Source organism: Phyllostomus discolor, chromosome 14 (genome assembly GCF_004126475.2).
Source record: "Phyllostomus discolor isolate MPI-MPIP mPhyDis1 chromosome 14, mPhyDis1.pri.v3, whole genome shotgun sequence".
NCBI lineage: Eukaryota > Metazoa > Chordata > Mammalia > Chiroptera > Phyllostomidae > Phyllostomus > Phyllostomus discolor.
Genome location: NC_040916.2, coordinates 21,935,148 through 21,956,724, shown reverse-complemented (window position 1 = coordinate 21,956,724; position 21,577 = coordinate 21,935,148). Strand labels below are relative to the sequence as shown.

At 45.5% G+C, this 21,577-nt stretch overlaps 1 protein-coding gene across 1 annotated transcript in view; it reads right to left on the bottom strand.

Annotated features, from left to right (window-relative positions):
* The window catches only part of SLC9C2 (solute carrier family 9 member C2 (putative)), a 47,726-nt gene that overhangs the window by 18,831 nt on the left and 7,318 nt on the right, over positions 1-21,577 (bottom strand). Inside the window, exons 5-15 of the mRNA XM_036015902.1 lie at positions 20,420-20,536; positions 19,044-19,205; positions 17,122-17,221; positions 14,810-14,953; positions 11,859-12,027; positions 10,659-10,740; positions 6,756-6,922; positions 5,832-5,927; positions 2,935-3,032; positions 2,021-2,140; positions 523-721 (exon numbers count right to left, since the gene is read on the bottom strand). Coding sequence (XP_035871795.1) covers positions 523-721; positions 2,021-2,140; positions 2,935-3,032; positions 5,832-5,927; positions 6,756-6,922; positions 10,659-10,740; positions 11,859-12,027; positions 14,810-14,953; positions 17,122-17,221; positions 19,044-19,205; positions 20,420-20,536 — 1,454 coding nt within the window. The remainder of the gene's footprint in view (positions 1-522; positions 722-2,020; positions 2,141-2,934; positions 3,033-5,831; positions 5,928-6,755; positions 6,923-10,658; positions 10,741-11,858; positions 12,028-14,809; positions 14,954-17,121; positions 17,222-19,043; positions 19,206-20,419; positions 20,537-21,577) is intronic.

Below are 21,577 nucleotides of genomic sequence, written 5' to 3'. Positions count from 1 at the left end.
AAAAAATCATAATTTAATTCAAAATATAGAATGTATAATGAGTCTAAAATGGCAGAAACAAGCCACGAAAAAGAGCAGTGCACAGGTTCATTGTGGAACGATTAATAGTAACTCAAGTATGAGAACGGTCATTCTGATCGATCTTATCTGTGGAGGAAAAGGTGGTTCTCATATGATGGTGCGAACCTAGCAAACCAGTTTGTTTGTATTTGCTTATTCGTTACAGAGAGAACGTGAGGGAAACACCCATGTCTGTGTTTTCAATTCTCTTTACTTGCTTTTTGGGATTCTCACCACTTTTATGAGAGTTGCTTTATCTGCCTGCTCTCTGAGACTGTGGCTATTATATTGATGTTTTTATTAAACCCACAAAATTCAAAAAGATTACTAAAATTCTAGGATTCTATCAACAGTTACAGCAAGTGGCTTCTAGTATCAAGTTATTTAAAAAATAGGACAAAACTAAGTTCGCAGTATCTGAATTGTTCTTTTTATAGGATACATTTCTGTTTTAAACAGTACCTTCAATGCCGACTGTAATGCATATAAAAACATAATATAGTAGTTTACTATTATCAGTGCTAACACATTTAACTCTCTTGCCACCGGCCATAGATGAATTATAATAGGATAAATGTATATTAATGATATGATATGTCCTGTATATTCAAATTCGTCTGAAAATACAAGGTGGTATGTAAATTTCAGAAATTTATTTTTCCTGAAAAAAGAGAAATTGAATACAATGTCAGATCCCTTTCAAAGTATGACATGTGAAGTTCAACATTTGCATCAACAAATCATTAATAGTAATTTAAAGAAAGTATAATATAAAACAACAAATAAGTAAAAATCTAAAACATACTTTCTATACATAAAAATCATCATGGAGAAATAAAGTTTTGTTAATCTACACTAGAGACAGAGAGCATTTTTTAAAACTAAAGCAAGCATACATAGGAAAAAATGCAAAGATTAATACATTGAAAGAAAATAACACATTTAGAGAAAAACATTAACACTGTCTAAAATGAAAAATGGAAAAAAACTCTATTCAATCATTACTATTGTGAATTTTTAAATTTTTTAAACCCATCTAAAGTGAAGCCCAACTAAAAGTCAACTCTTTATATGTCAAGACCCTAGGGTTCTCACTTTTTTATATTTCCCTTTAAACTTAATAAATGGAAGAAAGTAAAATTTACCAAAATGTGTTCTGAAAGCTATGTTAACATCCACTTAAAATGTAGTAGTGCCGCACTCCTGGTTGCTTTCGATGCATTCTATTGGTCGAAAAACCTTGTCTTCCTGCTCTAAAAGGTATACAGGTTCCCAACTTACATAGTGAAGCAAAGAATCTACCCAGATTAGGTGACACCTGTACCTGGTGCTGTCTGGGAAAGTCGATGATAGGTACGAGTGATGCCATGGGGTGTGTTTCCGAATTGCAGGCACCAACAGCACCACTGTAGGCACCCACGGAACTGAGCAGGAGCTCACGGCCATGTGCTTGCACACCCCTCCCCCCAGCTCAGTGTCACACAGAGAATACCAGTAAGGAGCTCAGTGTGCACTATGACCCTAAGACACGGCAAATAAAACTCGAGGAATCCCAAGAAGGCCACCCTGCATGTCTTCCTGCCCACTCTCTCACAGAGAAGCCACGGAGCCCTGGCCGCGGAGCTCAGTTGGGTCAAGTGGCGCCCCACACATTGCAGGTTTGATCCCCAGCCAGGGCAAATACGAGAATCAACCAGTGAATGCACAAGGAAGTGTAACAGTCCCTCTCTCTTGGTATCTTTCTCCCTCTCTCCCTCTTTCTCTCTCTCCCCCCTCTTCTTCTCTCTCTCTAAAACTCAACACATAAAAACTAAAAAGAAGGAAGCCCTCTGCTCAGTCACCTCTCAATCGGTAACAGTCAACCATAGTATTAGTTGTTTTTTGAACAAGAAAAATCAAGGTAATGTATAGCAAAGTCGTATTTTCCAGTATATTGCTGTTAAAGGTTCACAATACTTACCCATATGGAATAAATTGTGCCTTATCTTTACGATATTCCAAGACAGTTAAGATTTTTTTAAACTTGATAAGCCAACTTCTAGCTTTTACATAAGTTGAAACATCGTGAATAGTCATGAATCTAGCAGAGAAAAATATACACACGTGTTTTAATAAAGAGCGGGTGCTAGCCTTTGGGGTTAGTATAAAAGGGAGAGTTATACTAGACATAAATGTGACAGGGGCATATTAAACACGCTGAGCCTCTGTATCCGTCCACTCCCCACTCACGGTCATGGTCCAGGAACAATGTTAGCGTCAGACTAGGCCTCCCAGATGGATTACCGGACGGCTGAACCATTAGGTCTCACCGAGATGGAATCCCCTACCGTTGTTGTCTTGGGCCATCCATTAGCTAACACTTGCCCGGACTGTGACCAGATACCAATGTATCTCTGAGATACTGAGCCTTTCCCACCAGGTTTAATTGCGTCTGTCAGCATCCTCAGCGGAGTCAGTTCCTCCAGATCCTGCTCCACCTCGGGGAGCAGTCTGACAGTGGCCTCCAGGCTTCCCTGCTCCCCTACCCAGCAATTTCGTGAGTGTGACATACAGACAAAGTAATTCTAATAGTAATGAAACCACCTGGGCTCTCTTTCATGACTCTCCTAATCGCTATTCTAATTACATTGTACTCAGATCTTCCTCCATAATCCCTTCATGTCACCAACCTTGGGGTAGGGGGGGCGGAATTCAACCAACTAAAATAGGAAGTACATAAATGGATGGATGGGTGGATGGGTGGATAACCAAATAAATGAAGATAGATGAGATAAATAAATTGATCAATCTGGACATTTAACTCTCAGTTCATTCATTCCTTATCACATGCTCATTCAATTTTGAAAATAGCAGTTAAATAAGCACTACACTTACTTTCCTTGGATGGGGCAATAGCTTTTGGTTGCACCGATTAATATCCGGGCTGCTTTTATATCGAGGATTCCGTCTTGACACTGTTTTTCAAAACTACTCTAAACATACAATGTTAAATAAAAATTACAGAGGGCCGAAACATAAATGCAGTGAACTCTGTTTGACCTTTATAGTATTACTGCTATATCACTAATACTACTATTAGTGAACCCATTACACGAAAATATTCTTCGCTCAAAACATTGCCATAGCAGGAAATACATTTTACTCAATTTCAGTATTTACTGAATATTCCTTTTTTGTAAAGTACTGACCCAGATGTTTGAAAAGATACAAAGGTTCCCTGCCTCAGGAAACTCAAAATCTGCTCTGCTCAGAGTCTACTTCAACGACATAAATAGCATCAGCATCTCCATCATTCTACTGTAGAACAGATGACGCAAACTGTTGATCCAAAGGGTAACTAATCATCTCCCCTTCACCAAGAACTACCCAGAGATAAGAGTAAACTGTCCTTTTCTTACAGCTTTTTTCCGGGCTTACTGAGCTGTAACTGACACGCAACATTGTGCAGGTTTTCGGTGCACAGCACGATGACTTGATACACAAACACATCACAAGATAGTTTCCACAGTAAGGTTAGGACACATTGATTGCCTCACATTTATACTTTCTTATGTGTGGTGAGAACAGTTCGGATCCACTCCCCTAGCAGCTCCCAAGTATGTCACACGGTATTGTTAACGGTAGCCGCCGTGCCGCGCATTAGGTCCCTGGGACTTAATTTTACGATGGAAAGGTTTCACTTTGACTGACGTGTTCCCATTATCGGGACCTTCTTTGTCTCTTGCGACCCACGTTGACTTAGAGTCTCTTTTATCTGATGGAAGTGTAGCCACCTCTGCTCCCTTCTGGCTGCCATCCCATGAATTCTCTTTCTCCCGCCCTCCACTTTCAGCCCATGTGTGTCCTTAGAGCTAAGGGTGTTCCCTGCAAGCAGAACATAGTTGGGCCTTTTTTTGTTTTTAATCCATTCAACCACTCTGTCTTTCGATTGGAGAATTTAGTCCACTTACATTTAACATAATTATTGATAGATAATTATGAGAATCATTGCCATTTTGTTCATTGGGTTTTTTTTTTAGTTCCTTTGTTCCTTTTGCCTTCTCTTGCTGTCTCCCTTTGCTATTTATTTTGTGTATGGTTTCCTTTCATTCCTCCCCTTTATCTTACATGCAGTGCCTTATAAATATAACTGGACTGTATGCTCATGTCACCCCTCACCCTGAAAAAATACCAGGAGAAAAGCCACACCTTTTCGTTGCCATGGATATTAAACCTGGAGGTTAAAGTTACCCCCAGGACTACTTCCTTCCTCACCAAACCTCCTCCCACGCCGAGCACACTCTCTTGCTTTATAAATGTACGTGCTGCTCCACTCATTGTTCGTGAGGCACTCCCTGCGCAGCTGCAAACCTGCCCCAGGCCCAGGCTCCAGAAAGTCACCCTCCCCACATTGTATTGGTCAAAACAAGGGACCAGAACAGCCCAGATTGGGTGGGGGGAAGGAGGTGACCCTACTTGGCTGCCTCAGCGAAGGGCCTTGCAAACCCTGAGAAGGACTCACTTATGAACTGCAATGTGCGAACGTCCTTGGGATCCGATTTAAAAATACAAACTGTGAAAAGGCACATTGATCACATTCAGGAGACAATGGGAAATGTGATCACTGACTTGATATTTGATGTTATTGAGGAGTTGTTATTTTTAGGTGCCACAGATTAGTGTTTTACAATGGTTTTTAAAAGATTTTAAAATTTACCTGGCTGGAGTAGCTCAGTGGATTGAGCTCGGGCTGCGAACCAAAGTGTCGCAGGTTCGATTCCCAGCCAGGGTACATGCCTGGGTTGCAGGCTATAACCCCCAGCAACCGCACATTGATGTTTCTCTCTCCCTCCCTCCCTCTCTTTCTCTCTCTCTCTCTCTCTCTCCCCCTCCCTCCCTCCCTTCCCTCTCTAAAAATAAATAAATAAAATCTTAAAAAATATTTATATGAATGAAAACCTTTAAAAAAAGATTTTAAAATTTAGAGATTCAGGTACACACTAAAATATCTGCAGATGAAATGCCACGATATCGACATAACGTGGAAGGTGTGGGAGTGAGTGAGGGTGCGGATGGGGCAGGGCTGGTCCTGCGTGCGTGGCTTTTAAAGACGGGTAGGTAGGGGTTCATTAAACTACCACACCTACTTTTGTATACATTAGAAGTTTTTCATAGTAACATCTTAAAATGAAAGTGAAAGAGAAGGCTGGAAAGAGTATTTTATATACTGTACTATTGAGTATAATGTTTTACTAGAATATAACCGAAATGTAATATGTACAATTTGACAAATTGATTTACCTTGATTTTACCTTGTAATCTTCCTGTGTTTATGTTGGAACGTTAAATTTGAAATATTTTAAGAGATTTTGATTCACTAGATTTATCTTAACTTATTGGATTTATGAATTTAATGATTACTTGAGAGAACTTTGTATAAAAGGAACTCAAATATGTTAAATCTATAAAAGCAGTCTCAAATATTTGAGGATTTTTACTTTACCGAATATGTAAGTGGCACCAAGCATTACCCAAAGGCCCCTGGAAAGGGAGCTACTAAAATCTGCTAGGCTTAGAAACAGAACAGTCAGACTTGTTACTTGAACTTTAAAGCCTTAGATTTTTAATTCTTATTCTTTAACTTGCACAAATCAAACACCAATTTAATGGCCAACAGACTACCAAAAGGTGAAAAAAGCATCCCTCGAGTCACCAACAAACCATATGCAAGAATGAAAAGCATTGCAAGAATAAAAACAAAGCTCAAAGCAGATTAGGTGAGTGGTACCAACCATTTGTATTATAGCTACATGCAATCTGGCCTCTTCTATCAACACTTCGTCTGTCGGGGACTCCTGCTGTTCCTCCCCAGACGACACGTGGGAAAGCTGACAAGCACTGGACTAAGTTTTAAAAGCATACAGAGATCAAGTTAAAAAGAAGTAAAAACTATGAGGCATTCGACATAGAATTCAATATCAAAATCAAAAATTTCTAAAATGAGCCCTCGCTGGCGTAGCTTAGTGGATTGAGCACGGGCTGCAAACCAAAGCGGCACAGGTTCGATTCCCAGTCAGGGCACATGCCTGGGTTGCAGGCCACAGCTCCCAGCGACCGCACATTGATGTTTCTCTCTCTCTCTTTCTCCCTCCTTTCCCTCTCTAAAAATAAATAAATAAAATTTAAAAAAAAAATTTCTAAAACGAAGGGCCACGAGTACATGGCGAACCTTCTGCATCTGAGACATGGTGCTGTCAAGTGGGGCAAAGTAGCTACTGTTCACACGGGGAGGCGTCACAGCAAAATGCTTCCCCCAAACTGTCTGTGCTCAACTCCTCTCTGAAACAGCCTGTTTTTCTGCTTTTTCTAAGACTTATCTGCGGAGACATCTCTCAGTCCCTGAGTCGGTAGGAAGCATCAGTTTGCTGAGCTGATTCACAGTTGCTTAGACAGTTTGTAAAAACAATAATTTGCCTGTATTTGAAAAATACAGGCATGCTATACCACCAAGGCCTTCTCTTTAGAAACAGAACTCAAAGAAGTCTTTTCACCAAGGTAGTAAAGCTAGTAAATATATTTACCACCCCCCCAAGTTTTCTGACATTTAATTAGCAGAATCAAGTTTTTTATAATGAAGTAAAGCAAGAGAGGCGGACCCAAGGAAGGAAAGGAGGACTATTTGGGCGGGGGGCGGTGGGCGGCCGGTAGCAACTCACAGGAATGCTGTATTTAATCGTCGTTTTTTCTTCTACTAAGGTCCAGTTAACATTCGTCAAAATCTTCTCCGTTTTAGACAGCGTTATTGTGTTCTGCATTATCTCCTGTATGTGGATAATGGCATTCCGCATGGCCATCTGTCTCGGCAGAGAAATCGCGCACATCCCTGCGGCAGAGAAGCCGCGAGCCTGAGCAGAGGGCGCGGGAGGCGGACTGCAAGGGGAAGCAGAAACGTCCCGCGGCGGAGCCAAACCTTGCCATCTCCTGCGTGGCGGGGGGGCAAAGACGACGTTTTGCCCAGAACGCTCCAGAAAATTACTCAGCGGTTTCCTTTTAGCTGTATCATTTAACTCTCTGACTCAACTACTAAAGAATGTTTCATTAGTTTCCCTTCATTCCCTAGAGCTAGGGACGGGCTCGCTGCTTCAAGGCACCCGAAGGGTGTTTCCCAAAGTGGGGAGAACTCCCTGTGTCTTCTACAGGTAGGAGGGCTGCTTTATTGAAGCATGCCAATTCCTGGGCTCCGTCCCATAGCTGGAGAAGCGGACTGGGAACTCGCATTTTTGCAAGTCTCCGGCTAAGTCTTACTGTAATATAATGTAAAAGCCACTGCAATAGAGACCTCTCAAATTTAACATCCCTGTAATTAGTGAGCTTAGCCTACTCACACGAAGGTCTGCCCCAGGGAAACTGTTCTTTATTCCTAATTGTATGTGGTTTCTCAGTGTTTCGGTTTAACTTGACTGCCTTCTCTATGGGCACCGTGTGCCACAGACATGCTTGAAACTCTGGGGATTGCAAAAGGTCCGGAGGCCTATTCCCTCTCGGTTCCCTACAGCCCCGAGAGAAGATGCATCTGACTCTGTTTAGAAGGTGTAAGCTTTGGAGGTAAAGCTCCCGGGGCTGGGACCACACAGGGAGAGGGTATGCCTGTGCCAGATTGCACCCTACCCACCTCCACCGCCCCACAGCCCCTTTGCAGTTGCTCCAGGGAAAGATGATGGGTACGTGGGCCACTAGGTGGCAGCAGGAGGTTTGGATGAACTCCATATTGAAGCGGATCCTGGAAGAGCTGAGGAGGGATCTCTTAAAAGCTAATATTAGACCAGATGGAAAGTTGATTTGAAACTCTCACCCAAAAAAAATAAAAAAATAAAATAAAATAACAACAAAACTAACTCGATTCCATCAAGTGCCTGTTCAAACATGTGCCACACAGTATTTCTAGAAAGGACGAGCATGGATTCTGAGAGGATAAAGCACTTGCCATGTATTTTTGCCTCGTAGTAAAAATTCTGAGGTTTAGTCCATAAAAATTTCATAACAGATGGAAAAAAACACAAACCATTACCGTGACAGTAAAACCCCTCGTTGATCTTGCCTTTGAGTATGCTCGTAAGAGGAACCACAGCAAGGGAGCCTGGAGAAACCCAGATGTTCTGTCCCAAGTAAAGAGAGCAAAACTGGTCTGGGTCCCCGGGGTCACAGAGATTGCTGGGAGGGGAGCTGTGGCTAGCCTTCGGGGGTCACATTAAGGTCACTCGTGCTCCAGGGCAGGCTGCTGCTGATCCCAGCACACCTGGCCACTGCAAGCAAGAATGAACCCGTCATGCCCTGGCTGGCATAGCTCAGTGGATTGACCGCAGGCTGCGAACCAAAGCTACGCAGGTTCGATTCCCAGTCAGGGCACATGCCTGGGTTGCAGGCCACAGCCCCCAGCAATCACACATTGATGTTTCTCTCTCTCTCTTTCTCCCTCCCTTCCCTCTCTAAAAATAAATAAATAAAACCTTAAAAAAAAAAAAAGAATGAACCCGTCGCTGGAGAACTCAGCCCCATGCACCAGCCCTCCTCACGGAGTGGCACCCTTGGTAGCGAGGGTGGGCAGTCCCTGGAGGTTCTGCCATGGTGGCAATAGGGCACAGCTGCAGGAATGGGCGGGGCTCGAGAGAAGATACAGGCAGAGGGATGAGGGCGGGATTCCCCAGTCTGTGTCCCTGTTTACAGGAAATTTGCCATTATTCTTCCACTCCATGTTTTCCAAGAAACCTTCTGATTGCTAACTTGGTTTATCAAGGAAATTGGTATTTAAAGGTAAGTACTGTGAATAATGATCACAATTATTTCAAGACAGAAAAGAAATCATCCTCATTATGAATTAATGCATTGATTATACGCTTTATCCATATTCTCCTGGGAGTGCAGTGTATATAAATCTGCAGCAATCTGATCTGTTGGGAGCCGCCCTGCCTGGTTTCAGAAGCTATAACCACCAACCCCTGCCCCCGCTATGGCTAAGGCTGAGTAAAGAGACCTTGGGACCATAAGCCACTAAGGAAACAAAGCTTATCTTCCTGGCAGGGGCACTGCCTCTGCCCCCTTTTACTTCACCCTGCTTGGCCCTGGGCAGCTGACTGCTTAGTCCATGACAGGTAAGATTCCTCAAGGGAGGGACGACCTAAGACCGGCATGGTCGAGAAAGGGCCCTCAGGGAAGGACTTGGGAGACTATAGAAAAAGGGGGTGATAGACCCTCGCCCCTCAGCTTTGACACAGCCTGAGTCTTCATTCTTTCTGCAAGAAGTCTCCTAATCTCTTGGCTGCCTTACTTCCCCTGCCTGACTTAAGCCTGAAACAATGACAGAGGGCAGTACAGCCCTGGGCAGAAATGGGTGCGTTCCCCAGGGTGATCAGGCCTAAGAAAGAATGCATAAAATCCTGTGAGACCTGCTTTGCAAACAATGCCCTCAATTTTCTGATAAGGGCCCAAGCATGAAATGAGTTTGTTTCCCAAAGCTTTATGGCTAACTGACCCTGACTCCGAATAAGCCCTCCTAGTTCTTTGTATGTTATCTATTGTTTGATCCTCACTGCCTGACAATGATTGATGGGCTTTACCCATATTCCTGTGCAAAATGAACCCAATAAAAGCCCATTGAGGAAAAGGCTCTTGGCCCTTCTCCTTTGAGAGATCGGCCACCTTTCCTCCCCAAGCAGATCATGTCTCGGTAGACTTATTCTCCTCCGTGGCAGACTGATCACAGAGCACCCCCACACTGATCAATTCTAGATACTCTGCAGAATCAGCTCCGTGCATCAGCAAGCCATGGGCTACTGGGTGATGTCCAGACCCCATGAGAAAACTGTGCAGTCCTACCCTGCTCTCTCCCTCCCACCTGGACCCCTCTGCCCCCAACTATCTTAGCCTGGATGCTATCACGTTTACGCATTTGATTATCAACGGCCTCAGATTGCTTCTAGAAACAGGCAACTGTGGCAAGCTTACTGACTGTGAATGCTGATTGTATTCTCCCCTTCTTCCTGTATCAATAGACTCTGAGTTTGAGCTGAGCTCATGGCCAGCCAGGTAAAGATGATATTTCCCAGCTTCCCCTGCCCAGGTGACTAAGTTCTGGCCAATGGGACATGAGTGGCAATGATACACATAACATCTGGACTGGGCCCTAAAAGGGAAGCTGCTTACCCTCCATGGCCACCCTCCCCCATTTTCTCCTTCCAGCTGGTTGCGTTGAAGATACAGAGGTGATAAACCAGCTTTTCCCCTGCCAGGGAGAGCAGCACCCAGGAAGTGGAGAAACAACGGAAGTGAAAAATCCTGGTTCTCCGGACAACTTCGTGGGGCAGAACTAGCTCATTCTTCTGGACTTTTTGGTAAAAGGGAAAAAAACCTTCATCTTATAGAAGCCACTGTTAATGTGGTATCTGTTAAACTGGCTGAACCAATATTTCAATTAATACAGAATCTATAAATAACAAGTGAAAGAAAATGCATGATTTCATAACCAGTTCCTTGAGCTCCACAAAAATGTCCCCACAACCCCCAGCAATAATCTATTGACATTATTCTCCCCAATTAATTAATGAAAGATAGATATACATTACCTAATTTCCTGGCTAAATAAGTCATCATGTTTGAGTTTATTCCCATAGTCATTAATGATATTGCTTGTACATACAATATAAACTAAAAAACAAAACACACAAACAGAACCAAAACATTAATAAGTTCTCCAAAGGGAATCATTGTTCAATTAACCGAAACCAGAATTCTATATTAAGCCACATTTTTTAAATCCTGCCTCCGATAATTGAAGCAAAGGGTTGTTTTGAGAGCACTGCTTGCATCTAACATAGGGCAGGGATCAGTTTTCAATCTGAGTGAGAAGACGATAGATGTCGTAGTTCCTGGGAGAGAGAAGACCACTGAGAGCCTGCAGCCACGCCAGGCCAGCAGGGCAGGAGCCGTCAAAGACAGGGTGGGGGAGAGACCCCAGCAACAGCAGGCAGCGGGGACCAGCGTGGGACAGGCAAGGGTGCCTGCCACGAGCACCTCCTGCAACCGGACAGGAAGGGGGCTCTGCGGGAGGCAGGAGCTGTGCTGGGGGCTGGAGGCAGCCACGAAGCCACAGAAACACCGCCACCCTGCAGTTCTTGGCTCTGCTATTGATTACCCACGGGACCTGGGGCCAGTTCATCACCTGGAGCCCTGGCGTCCTTCCCTGAAAACTAGAGTTGATGGTAATATGTCCTTCGGGGAGTGTTTCCCAGGCTCGAAGGGTAACAACAGAGCATCAGACGTGCTTTCAAACTTTTTTAAAAATCTTCCCTCCCTTAGCATATATTTAACTAGCATTTCAGGTTTTTCTCCAGTGGCTATTGAGATTGGAATGCTCTAGATAGGGTACATTTTTTATGCTTTCTGGCAGCTATTAAACAATAGCCTTTATGTACTCAATAACATTTGTTGAGCATTTACTGAGTGTCAGGTATTATACTGAGCATCATCTCAATCCTTGACTGGAAACTGAGGGTCAGCCAGTGCCAGCAACTTGCCCACGGTCACTCAGTCTGTGAATGGCAGAACCGGGATTTGATCCCCAGTCTGCCTGCCCCCCACGTCCATCATCTCCACTTGACTGGTGGTCCCTTTCACGCTGTCGACATCAGTAAACTTTCCTATGCAAGTTCCCTTCTACTGAACACACGTGTCAAGTCTAGTTCTATCACCGGACACCATGCCAAGCCTACAAAGTAAGTACAAATGGATATACATGAATGATCATGAGACATGATTTTTCCTACCATTTCTGGCACCTTGTTTTTCTGTTCAGCCAGATTATAAATTTCAGGAGCCAAGAGCAGGCTGAAAATGCCTTTAATTCCAGACCATGCTATAACAACTCCCCACTTCCAATTGTAGTTGTAAGTGGAATGCATCAGAATAGGGCTCACTAACACAACAGTAAACAACCTGTGGAGAGAAAAAAAAATTTTAATTACACTTTATGCACGAATGTTATTCATGGTTGAAACCATGTACAGAAACACTAAATCTCATATACAATTTTTCTTGAAATGAAAGACAATCCAGTTTATTGATAAGTACCTCAAAAACTTTCTGGAAGTAACCAAATCTACTATGGTGCACATAATACACAAGTCTTGAAAAATAATGCTGGAAGTTCTATAAAAATCTAAGGAATCATACTTTACGTTAGTGTGTATTGTTTCACATTTGGTAGTCAATTCGCTTAGGGAAACTTCTTCCGTTCACATGCTCAAGCTTGTCTCCCCCTGAGAAGCCATGCCTACATTCAGAAATTAGGCTGGAGCACACGCAGATCATGATCCAAAAGTAAAATGACGGTAGACGCATTAATAAACTTAGCTCAACCAGCCCTGGCTGGTGTAGCTTAGTGAACTGAGTGCGCACCAGAGGGTTGCCAGTTCGACTCCCAGTCAGGGCACATGCCTGGCTTGTGGGCCAGGTCCTCAGTGGGGGGTACTCAAGAGGCAACCACACATGGATGTTTCCCTCTCTCTTTCCCTTCCCCTCTCTAAAAGTAAATAAAGAAAATCTTTAAAAGCAAAAATAAAAAATAACTAAACTTGGCTCAACCACATTTTTCTTCTGTTCCCACAAGACCATGCACCGAATGCCAAACACATCATTTCAATCTGTGCCTTATGTCACTACAGATCATTTTTCTGTGGGATCCTGTGCTGAAATTTAGACCCCATCTTTAGGGAATCTGCACCAAAAGAATATCAGAACCGTCCTTCAAATAAGATTTCAGTAGAGGTGAAACTGACAAGTTCTCAGCCTCAAGAAATATATTGCATATCAGTGGCTACGCTGGGAATTTCACAAGACAATTTAGAGAGCCCCATCACCGCAAAACAGAAAACCGGTAATTGCCATCTATAAGGTATATAATTAATTTGGACAAATTCCTCTGCCTTGCATTGAAGCCTTTTGCAAAGTTAATCCTTACCAACTTGTTCAGCCTTAACTAAATCATCTTTCTCTAAAATGCCAGTTCGTCCAGCCAAAATAGAACTTGGGTCGTTTCCTGGTAGCAAAAACGGGGAAGCAGTATAGCAAAGGCTCTGGTGTCCTACCTGGGTCCAAATTTAAGCTTCTCTCACCAACGACGCAAACGTAAGTATATTACATAACCTCTCCAAGCCCCGGCCCCTTCTGTACAATGGAGATGATGACAATGATTGTACTCGCCTCAGAGGATCATTATGAAGGTCCAGTTAGATGAGGCGGCATTCCTAGCACTTGGAATGACGTGTTGAATGTGGTCAGCGCTCAGTACGTTAGCAACAATAATTACGTCCAGGCCTTAGTTTGACTCATCCTCTCTGAAATATTCTTCTCAACAAGTGAGTCCCGTATGGAAATCCCAGCCATAAGCGGAAGACCCCTTGGGATGCCTCTCTGCACTACAGCCTCTCTCCTAGTGCGGGGGAACCGTAAGGTCACACTGGCGTCTCTGGAACCCTCTAGCCTTTGACCTTGGACAAGGCACTTTGCCTTTCGTGGCCGGTGTCTTTATCTATAACATGGAGCTAGTAATTTTTATCACCCAGCTGCTGTCAGGAAGGTGAAAGGAGACCATGGGTATGTTGCCGAGTCAACTGATATGGAAAACGGAATGTGTCTTTCCTAGGCTCTCTGCCCTCCGTCAGCTTGCACACGGGCTCCCACGGCAGGGGAGAGGAAGCAAGCTGGAGCCCCGCCTTCTGCAGGAGAGGGCCTCTCTGAGGAGCGGGCAGCGCCTGCAGAGTCAGCAGGAGCCATGTCCCAGGAGAACATCTTACCAAGGAGCCCCCTTGGCCAGGCCCATCCTGAACAACAATAACAACGTTCAAAGACACTGTCATCAATTCTTACGGCAGTCCCACGCGTGGGCCACGGTGACTTAGAAAAAGCATGCTGGTGGGGGTCAAGGTTAAATCCTAATTCTGCCCTTGCAAGTCGAGTGACTCTAAGCAAGGCTTTAACCTCTCTACGTGGCATCTGTGAAATGATAATGCCTATCTCCTAGGACTGTGTTAGCATTAGTGGCGTAATGTACATGGTAACTGTCTAATAAATGGCTTTGTCACAGCTATGATGATGGTAAGTGATGATGAAAGTTAACAAAGTCCCCAAAATGGTAGAAGCCATCAGTCAGGTCCGGTGAGACTCAAGCTTTGACGAGCATGTTGAAACAGTTCCCCGAATCTCATCTCCAGAGATTCGACTTGGCGAGTTGGGATGGGCCCCTGACTGTGCTTTTCTACCAGGCGCACGGGTTCTGCGGATGCTGCTGTTCTGCTCCTCATGCTACACGCGAAACCTTGACAAGTGAATAGACACGCACAGCCCTCGGGGCACAGCCAGCAATGGCCAGGACATGGAGGACAGCACGGGTCTCCTGACTGCACGTCCAGAGCCCCTTTTTTGCGGTGACCCACTGCATCCCAATTGTCGTGGTGAGCTTGGGAACCTAAGGCCACTAAGCAAACTTTAAAATAGAATTCAAAGCCCTGGCTGGTGTAGCTCAGTGGTTTGAGCGTGGGCTGGGAACCAAAGTGTCGCAGGTTCGATTCCCAGTCAGGGTACATACCTGGGTTGCAGGCCATGACCCCCAGCAACCGCACATCGATATTTCTCTCTCTCTCTCTATCTCCCTCTCTTCCCTCTCTAAAAATAAATAAGTAAAAATTTTTAAAAAATAAAAATAAAATAGAATTCATACCTTACAAAATTCAGTGTTACAAATAAGATCAACGTGAAGATTATAGTGTGAAATCGAAAATAGGTAGGTTTCCCGCATCCAATTACAATGCCAAAGAAAGTGTATATCATATGTTGGAATACAGATGAAAACATCGTTAAGAACCTAGAATGAATGGAAAGGAAATCACATTTTCAGCAGTGTATTTTTTCAGTAGCTTCCTTCTCACATAAAAGCCTGCGTCACCTACCTGCCATTCTTGTCCCAGCGGAAGCCTTTGCTTCAGTCACTGTCACTATCAGCACTGAAAAGTCTGAGGGAAGTAAAATACACCCTGTTCCGCGTTGCCCATCACCCTCATCGTGCCAGTACCTGTGGGCTGCCTTGCGCAGCAGAACAATAAGAGCAAGGCAGAACAATAAGGGTCCCTACCCCTACCCTCCGCCCCCAGGTTGGTGATGTGGCAGTTTTGCTGGTATTAGCTGGCAGCATATCAACTGTGGGCCTGCCACAGCCAAACCTGGTTAACCTTGACTCTGAGAGCACGGACTGGATCACCTCAGTGCCCTCTACATGACCTCTCCCTTTGTGGGCTACCTGCAAGTCCCTTACCTTGAAAGTCTCTCCTGTCTGCTTTCCCACCTACTGACTTCCTAAACATCCTGCAAGGCCAACTCTACTTGTGTATTCAACACAAAACCATCCTCAGCGTCATCTCTGGAGGCGGTCATACTCCTAACCCCTACAGTACCCATGATCTACACCATTCACGAGCAGAGAAGGGCATGGAGCATCACCCAGATTGCTCTCCATGAATCCGTGTGCCAGCCCGGCCCTCGGAGGTTCTCACTGAGTCCAGCGGCTCAGGAGCAGAGCTGGGTGGTTCTGCATGGGGGCACACGTGGGTCAGGGCCAGCTCTGACCCCTACAGGCAGATCTCAAGTCCCCTCTCCTCTTGGGTCCTCTACTGGGACTTTCCCCTTAGGCTGACCGGGCGAGTGCGTCTGTCCCACAAACCAGTGTCCCTGGAGGTGGGCTCAACATCTCCACTTGGACAGAAGCACTAGGAGACCTCATTGTAGTTGCAGATATAAACCATGTCTGGTCCTCAGTCTGGTCCTCTGTCTGAATCCAATCTTTTGATTCAATTGATTCCCAACTCCCAGAAGGGAAGGGTACGAGTGGGGCCTTGAATCCCAATGCTCGGTTTTCTGAAAATTTAGCAAGGATGGAATAACCGACCGAGAACAGTGCTTGTTAAAATGTCTCCACAGGACCTTACACATATTCCTTAGGTAAAGCAGGATCCCAAGGAGCACGTAATTATTTACACTTGTTGCTTTCTTACGTAAACACATCCACCACTTAACAATGACTGCCTTCTCAGAAGGGACTTATTTTCATGGCCCAAACCTAAGTAAGACACAAGGTCCAGGCCACACTAGACCTTAAGCAAGGATTGGCTGAATAGGTGAGAGAATAAGCAGTTGAATCAAGAGACTGAGTAATTTATGATGATGCTGACAGACAGCACAACGAAGCTCAGGAAACTGTCCAGGTTCACACCAAAAAGTGTATGTCCTATGAATTAGTTATTCCCAAGCTTCTGGATTTGAATAACCAATAAAGTGTCATTCACATATATCCAAAACTAGAATTGTGATAGGTGCCATTTTTTTTTAAATTTTGCCGAGTAGAGCTATAAAAAAAAAGTACCATCTTCTATCTCTGGAATGTCACAAAAGGAAGAATATTTTCAAGACCCAGAAAGCAGGAAGGCCATCATTTCAGAACCATGGAGATTCTCTTCCAGCAAAGAAATGAATCTCCATGGGAAAACTCGAGATTATGGCTTGGTTTTCTCCTTTTCACATTTGCTTTTATATGATGTGAGAATTTCTACACTAGACTAGGATTTAGTGTGAAGTGATTGCAAACCAGTTCTGTAGCTCAGCAGCCTCTCAGAGGAAGGCTAACCCATCTGTCTGAGTAGGCAGGCAAACTCTCCTTTACTGGGCAGAAAACGCAGATGAGAGTTTTGCTGGAGTTGCGTCTTTCTGCCACAACTTCCCACAACTCAAAGCACGTTTTTATCGGAGAGTAATGTACAAAACAGCTATGGTCTCTGAATCACCGGAGCATTGTTCAGAATGGGAGCGTTCACGCGTGTCCATCATCGTTGGTACTTTCTTTTCCAATAAAAAGCTGGTAGTGAAATTAAAAATGAAAAGGTAGAAAAAAGTTCTAAAGGGAGTTTTACTAGCGCCCAGGAAGGCAGGACCAGTTAGGCACTAAATTCTATGAGAGCCACATACCGAGAACACAAGACTTACTTAATAATTATTAACTCCATCTTCGGTTTAAAGCTTAAGGAATCTAACCTCAGTCCTACGGTCACTAAAGCAACCATACCTGACATTTTTAAAAATTCCACTAGAGAGAAGAAAATAACAAAGTTAGTTACATTCAAATCTGCACACCGAGGTACTTTATCTTGAGTGAAAGATTGGTGGGGAACTTAAAAGTAGTATTTCTTGGAAAGTTGCTTCAAGGGATCGGCCTCCCCCTGGAGCTCAGGGGTTGGCAAACTTCTTCTGCATGCGATCAGACAGTAAGAATACAGCCCTGGCAGGCCAGATGGCCCCCGTGGAAACTACATACACAAGTCAGCTGTTGAGCCACATAAGCTGCCATAGGTGTCATGCAAAGGCATGAGGGGCCAATAAATAATGACAGAGGACCTTGAACTTCCCATCATTTTTACATACCAGAAAATATTTTTCTTCTGAGTATTTTTTTTAAACCACTGTAAAAGGTAAAAACCATTCTGGGCTCCTAAGCTGTGCGAAAATGGGAGTGTTTGGTCCACAAGCCATAGTTTGCCAACCCCTCCCGTGAGAGGGTCATGGAGGACAGGGCCAAGAGAAAAACAGACGTAACAACCTCCGCCCAGCACCTCGGGGACGTCCCACGGGTTGCGGGTCAAGCTCAGGGACAACAGGTCCTGAAGACGCTCTTCTTCCGTCTGAGATAGACCCCCTGGGGCACTACATAGTGTGTAAGGGTCGTCTGGGGCAGGAGCACAGCTCCGAGGGGGGTCTGAATACCACACACACCCACAGTTCTCAGCTGCAGGGCCTTCAGGGGGACCATTATCAACGTCAGACAGAATTTAAACCAAATTCAAGTAACCAAGGGCAGGAAAACCAGTAGCACTGGGGACTTGGAGGGGGAAAAGTTCTCTCAAAATCTTATCTCCAATTTCTATTGTTAGTATTACTAGATTATAAAGCTCATCACAGTCCTTCTCAGTAACAGTCACTACTTAAGAGACAACTTCTGCAATGAGAAAGCCATCGAGCAACTGTATCTTAAAACTGAAGTCATCTTATTTGGTATAATCCTGACGCCACTGAATATTGGGCACGAATGCCAACATTAATATATGTATGTATGTTTATATGTGTTTTTTAAAGGCTGAAGTGCGCCAGTGTGCACCAAAATGTATCAGTGATCACGTTTATTGCATAGCTTTATAGGTGGTGGTGGTTCTTCTTTGCCTTCTCAGAATTTGTCCACCATGGAAGGCCAGGGAAGAGGCCAAATCCAGCTGTTTCCCCACAGCCACTGTGGCCCTTGGGGACTGGCCACGCCCACCAGGCCACTGAGAACTCCCCCACTCTCACCGGACTGGACTAGCAGAGGACCAGGGCGAGCGTGCCCGTGCCCGGCACGCTGGCTCCCCAAGATTCAGTCACCCCCCAGACACAGGTGCACCGCCCCTTCCCTGCCCCAGCCTCAGGTGAGGGCCGCACATCTGCAGTCCCCTCGGCTTGGGGCTCACGGAGTTAAAGAATGTGGGGCCAGAAGAGGCCTCAGGGGCGCCTCTCCAGACCCTCTGCTCTGAGACACGGGTGGCCGAGGGTCAGAGCAGGAACCACAAGGGCCGATTGCTCCTCAGGGCCTGCCAGTGACTCCAGGTGAAATCAAACGGTGGAGCCCAGAAAGAATGACAGAGTCACCGCAGAGCGGAAGAACACAGAGGGAAGGGGCACGGTGTTGAAGTTAAGGGGACATTGAAAGAGACCAGGGGAGAGTGGGAGGTGGCAGAGAGATGAGATGATGACATGCACAGAGGGGCCACAACAAAGGGGAGGCGGATGGGGAAAAGCGACTGGACTCAAGATCAAGGGCAAACGCAGACGTGGAGCATTCACGCGGAGGCGCGCACTCGCCGGGCCTGCTTCCGCCTTACCGATGTAGAAAATCATGTACACCATTGAAATGCAAAGGATGACATTAGTCAGCGTGTTGCTAAACAGGTCAGTCAGTATCAGCTCAATGATTCTCGAACACCAGTAGCCAAATACTATGCTTCCCAAAATGCTCAAGGAGAAGTCTATGATTATGTGGAGCTCTAGAAAGTGAAAGAGAGAAAAAAAAAAACAAAGTTGAATTAGGACTTTTGTTTCCTTTGTGGATGGCATTTTGGTCTATGCACTCTGGTCTGCTCGGACACTTTGCATGGAGGCCGTGACCTTCAGCAAATGGGAGTTTCCCCTGAAAGTCTGAACGAAGAGGCTCTCTGGGGACACTCCCTTGCCACCTGCAGCCTGAGGTTTCTTGCCCAGGGACGGCAAGCTCAAACGTCTTCAGGAGCCAGAGAGAATTATGGGAAAAGTCTCCGGCAAGCTGGGCAGTGAATATCCATCCAAAAGATACCTGAATATCCATCCAAATCCAATTCTTTTTACAAACGATATCAGGGCCAAGCAAACCTTGCCCAGGGTCCCCACCAACCTGCAGTCCATGTGTGACCCCTGCCCCCGGCCTGGGTGGTATTTGAAGAATGGACAAGGGAAATTTTCTCTGGTCACAGTAACTTGGGAAAGCAGTGACAGTTAGCGAGCAAGTTTCAGGCAACGCCGAGGTCGTCCGAAACGGCAAAGACTGCCGCACCCCAAGGGCCTGCCGTGAAGCACCGCAAGCCCCTCTGCACCACCACCACTTCTCTCCCCTTTGAGCCCCCTTCCCGCCCACGGCTGCCATATCCACGCATCAGGAGGACACCTTTGGCCTCTCCATGCTGCGCTTGCTCCCCCTTTCTTCTCCGCCTTCGCCATCGCGGGCGGCCTAGCGAGACGCTCCGCTCCGTCGCCCGGTGAACCTCCATCATGTGCATCTGACTATTAGCACTGTGCGGGCCGGCTGCTCCAGTGCTGCCTGAACCACTCTGCTTTCACAAGGACACACACACACACACACGCACACACACACACCCCACCCCCACCCCGCCCGGCCCCTGCCCCCCTCCGTCCCCGCCCCAGTGAGATCCAGGCTGATCCTCGGAAGGAGTAAATCTGCGCCAGATGGAACTAGCTGTGTGCGCACATGCGCACAGGCGTACTGAGGGAGACGGACGAAGTTAACATTCTTTCCGTCTTCCTGTCCAAGAAAAGACGTCGATGACATGTAACTATTTCCTTCTTGCCTGATAGGCTATTTTAATTGGTCCCAGAGTCAAGTATAGAGAAAGCAGTAAAAATATCTCGAACGTGTTTTACTTTCAGGATGGATTGAAATGCACCACGAAAGTATGATTTTTTTAAATATACAAAAAAAAGTTCCTACCCCTAAACACGAACATGCGAGATAAGTTGCCCCGAAGAATTCCAAAAAACATGCACGTGATGCAGTACATGATCATCGACTCTCCTCGAATGATGTCGGTATACATTTTCGAAATGCCTGCAACAGGAAATATATAATTTAATACAGTGAATGAAAACATTGCTCGCGCACGGGAAACGCAGACACAGAAGAGGAAGAGGAGGCAGGGAAAACAGAGCAGGCAGCCACAACCGTAGGACAACCACAATCAGCGTTTTCTCACTTCCCCACGGTGCCCCTGCGTCTCCAGGGGCAGAGGCACACGGACACGGCGCTGCGTGAGATGCCCGTGGTGGCCTCAGACTGCGTTCGAGCTCCAAGAACGAGACCAGACACTTCGCAGGGCGTGACATTTCGCTCGGATAAACATGAACCGTCAGACTCCCAAAGAACTGAGTTTTAGAAATAAGTACAAAGCGGGACCCGGCAATTCCACTCCTAGACAGACGTACACCGAAGAGAATGGAAAACGAGTCCACACGCACACACACACACACACACACACACACACAAAGTGCGCATGCGCGTTCACAGCAGCGCCGCTCGTAAGCACCAGAAGTGGAAACGACCCGTCCTCCACCAGCGGCTGAATGCACCGACATCTGTGGCCTCGCCCTGCAGCGGAATATCACCCAGACACAGGAAGGAATGAAGACCCACCCATTCCTAGCTGACTCATGTTGCAGCTGTGGATGAAGCTTCAAAACACTACACTAGGTGAGAGGAGCCAGACACAAAAGTCACATATTGTGTGGTTTGAGTTACATGAAATGTCCAGAACAGGCACATTTGCCTTCGTAGGAAAAAGGGCACTGGATCCAGAACCCAGGTAGCGCCTAAGCCTTCCTGACACTAGGAAAATACTAAGAGCCAAATGCCTTCGCTAGCTGTCTTTTCGGCAAATGGGCTTTCTCTCCGACTCCTTTGCTGAAGACACTGTTGAATATGGAAACTGCAATAAAGTATATAGTTTATTATGGCCACTTAGAGTCCAGAGATTGTGGAAAGGGGAGCAGGGAGAGAAGGAGGTGAGTAAAACAAGGGGCAAATGCAAGTGACTAAAAGAAAAAGGCAGGTGAAGGCAAGAGAGAGGGAGAAAAAAAATGAACTTAGAAAAAC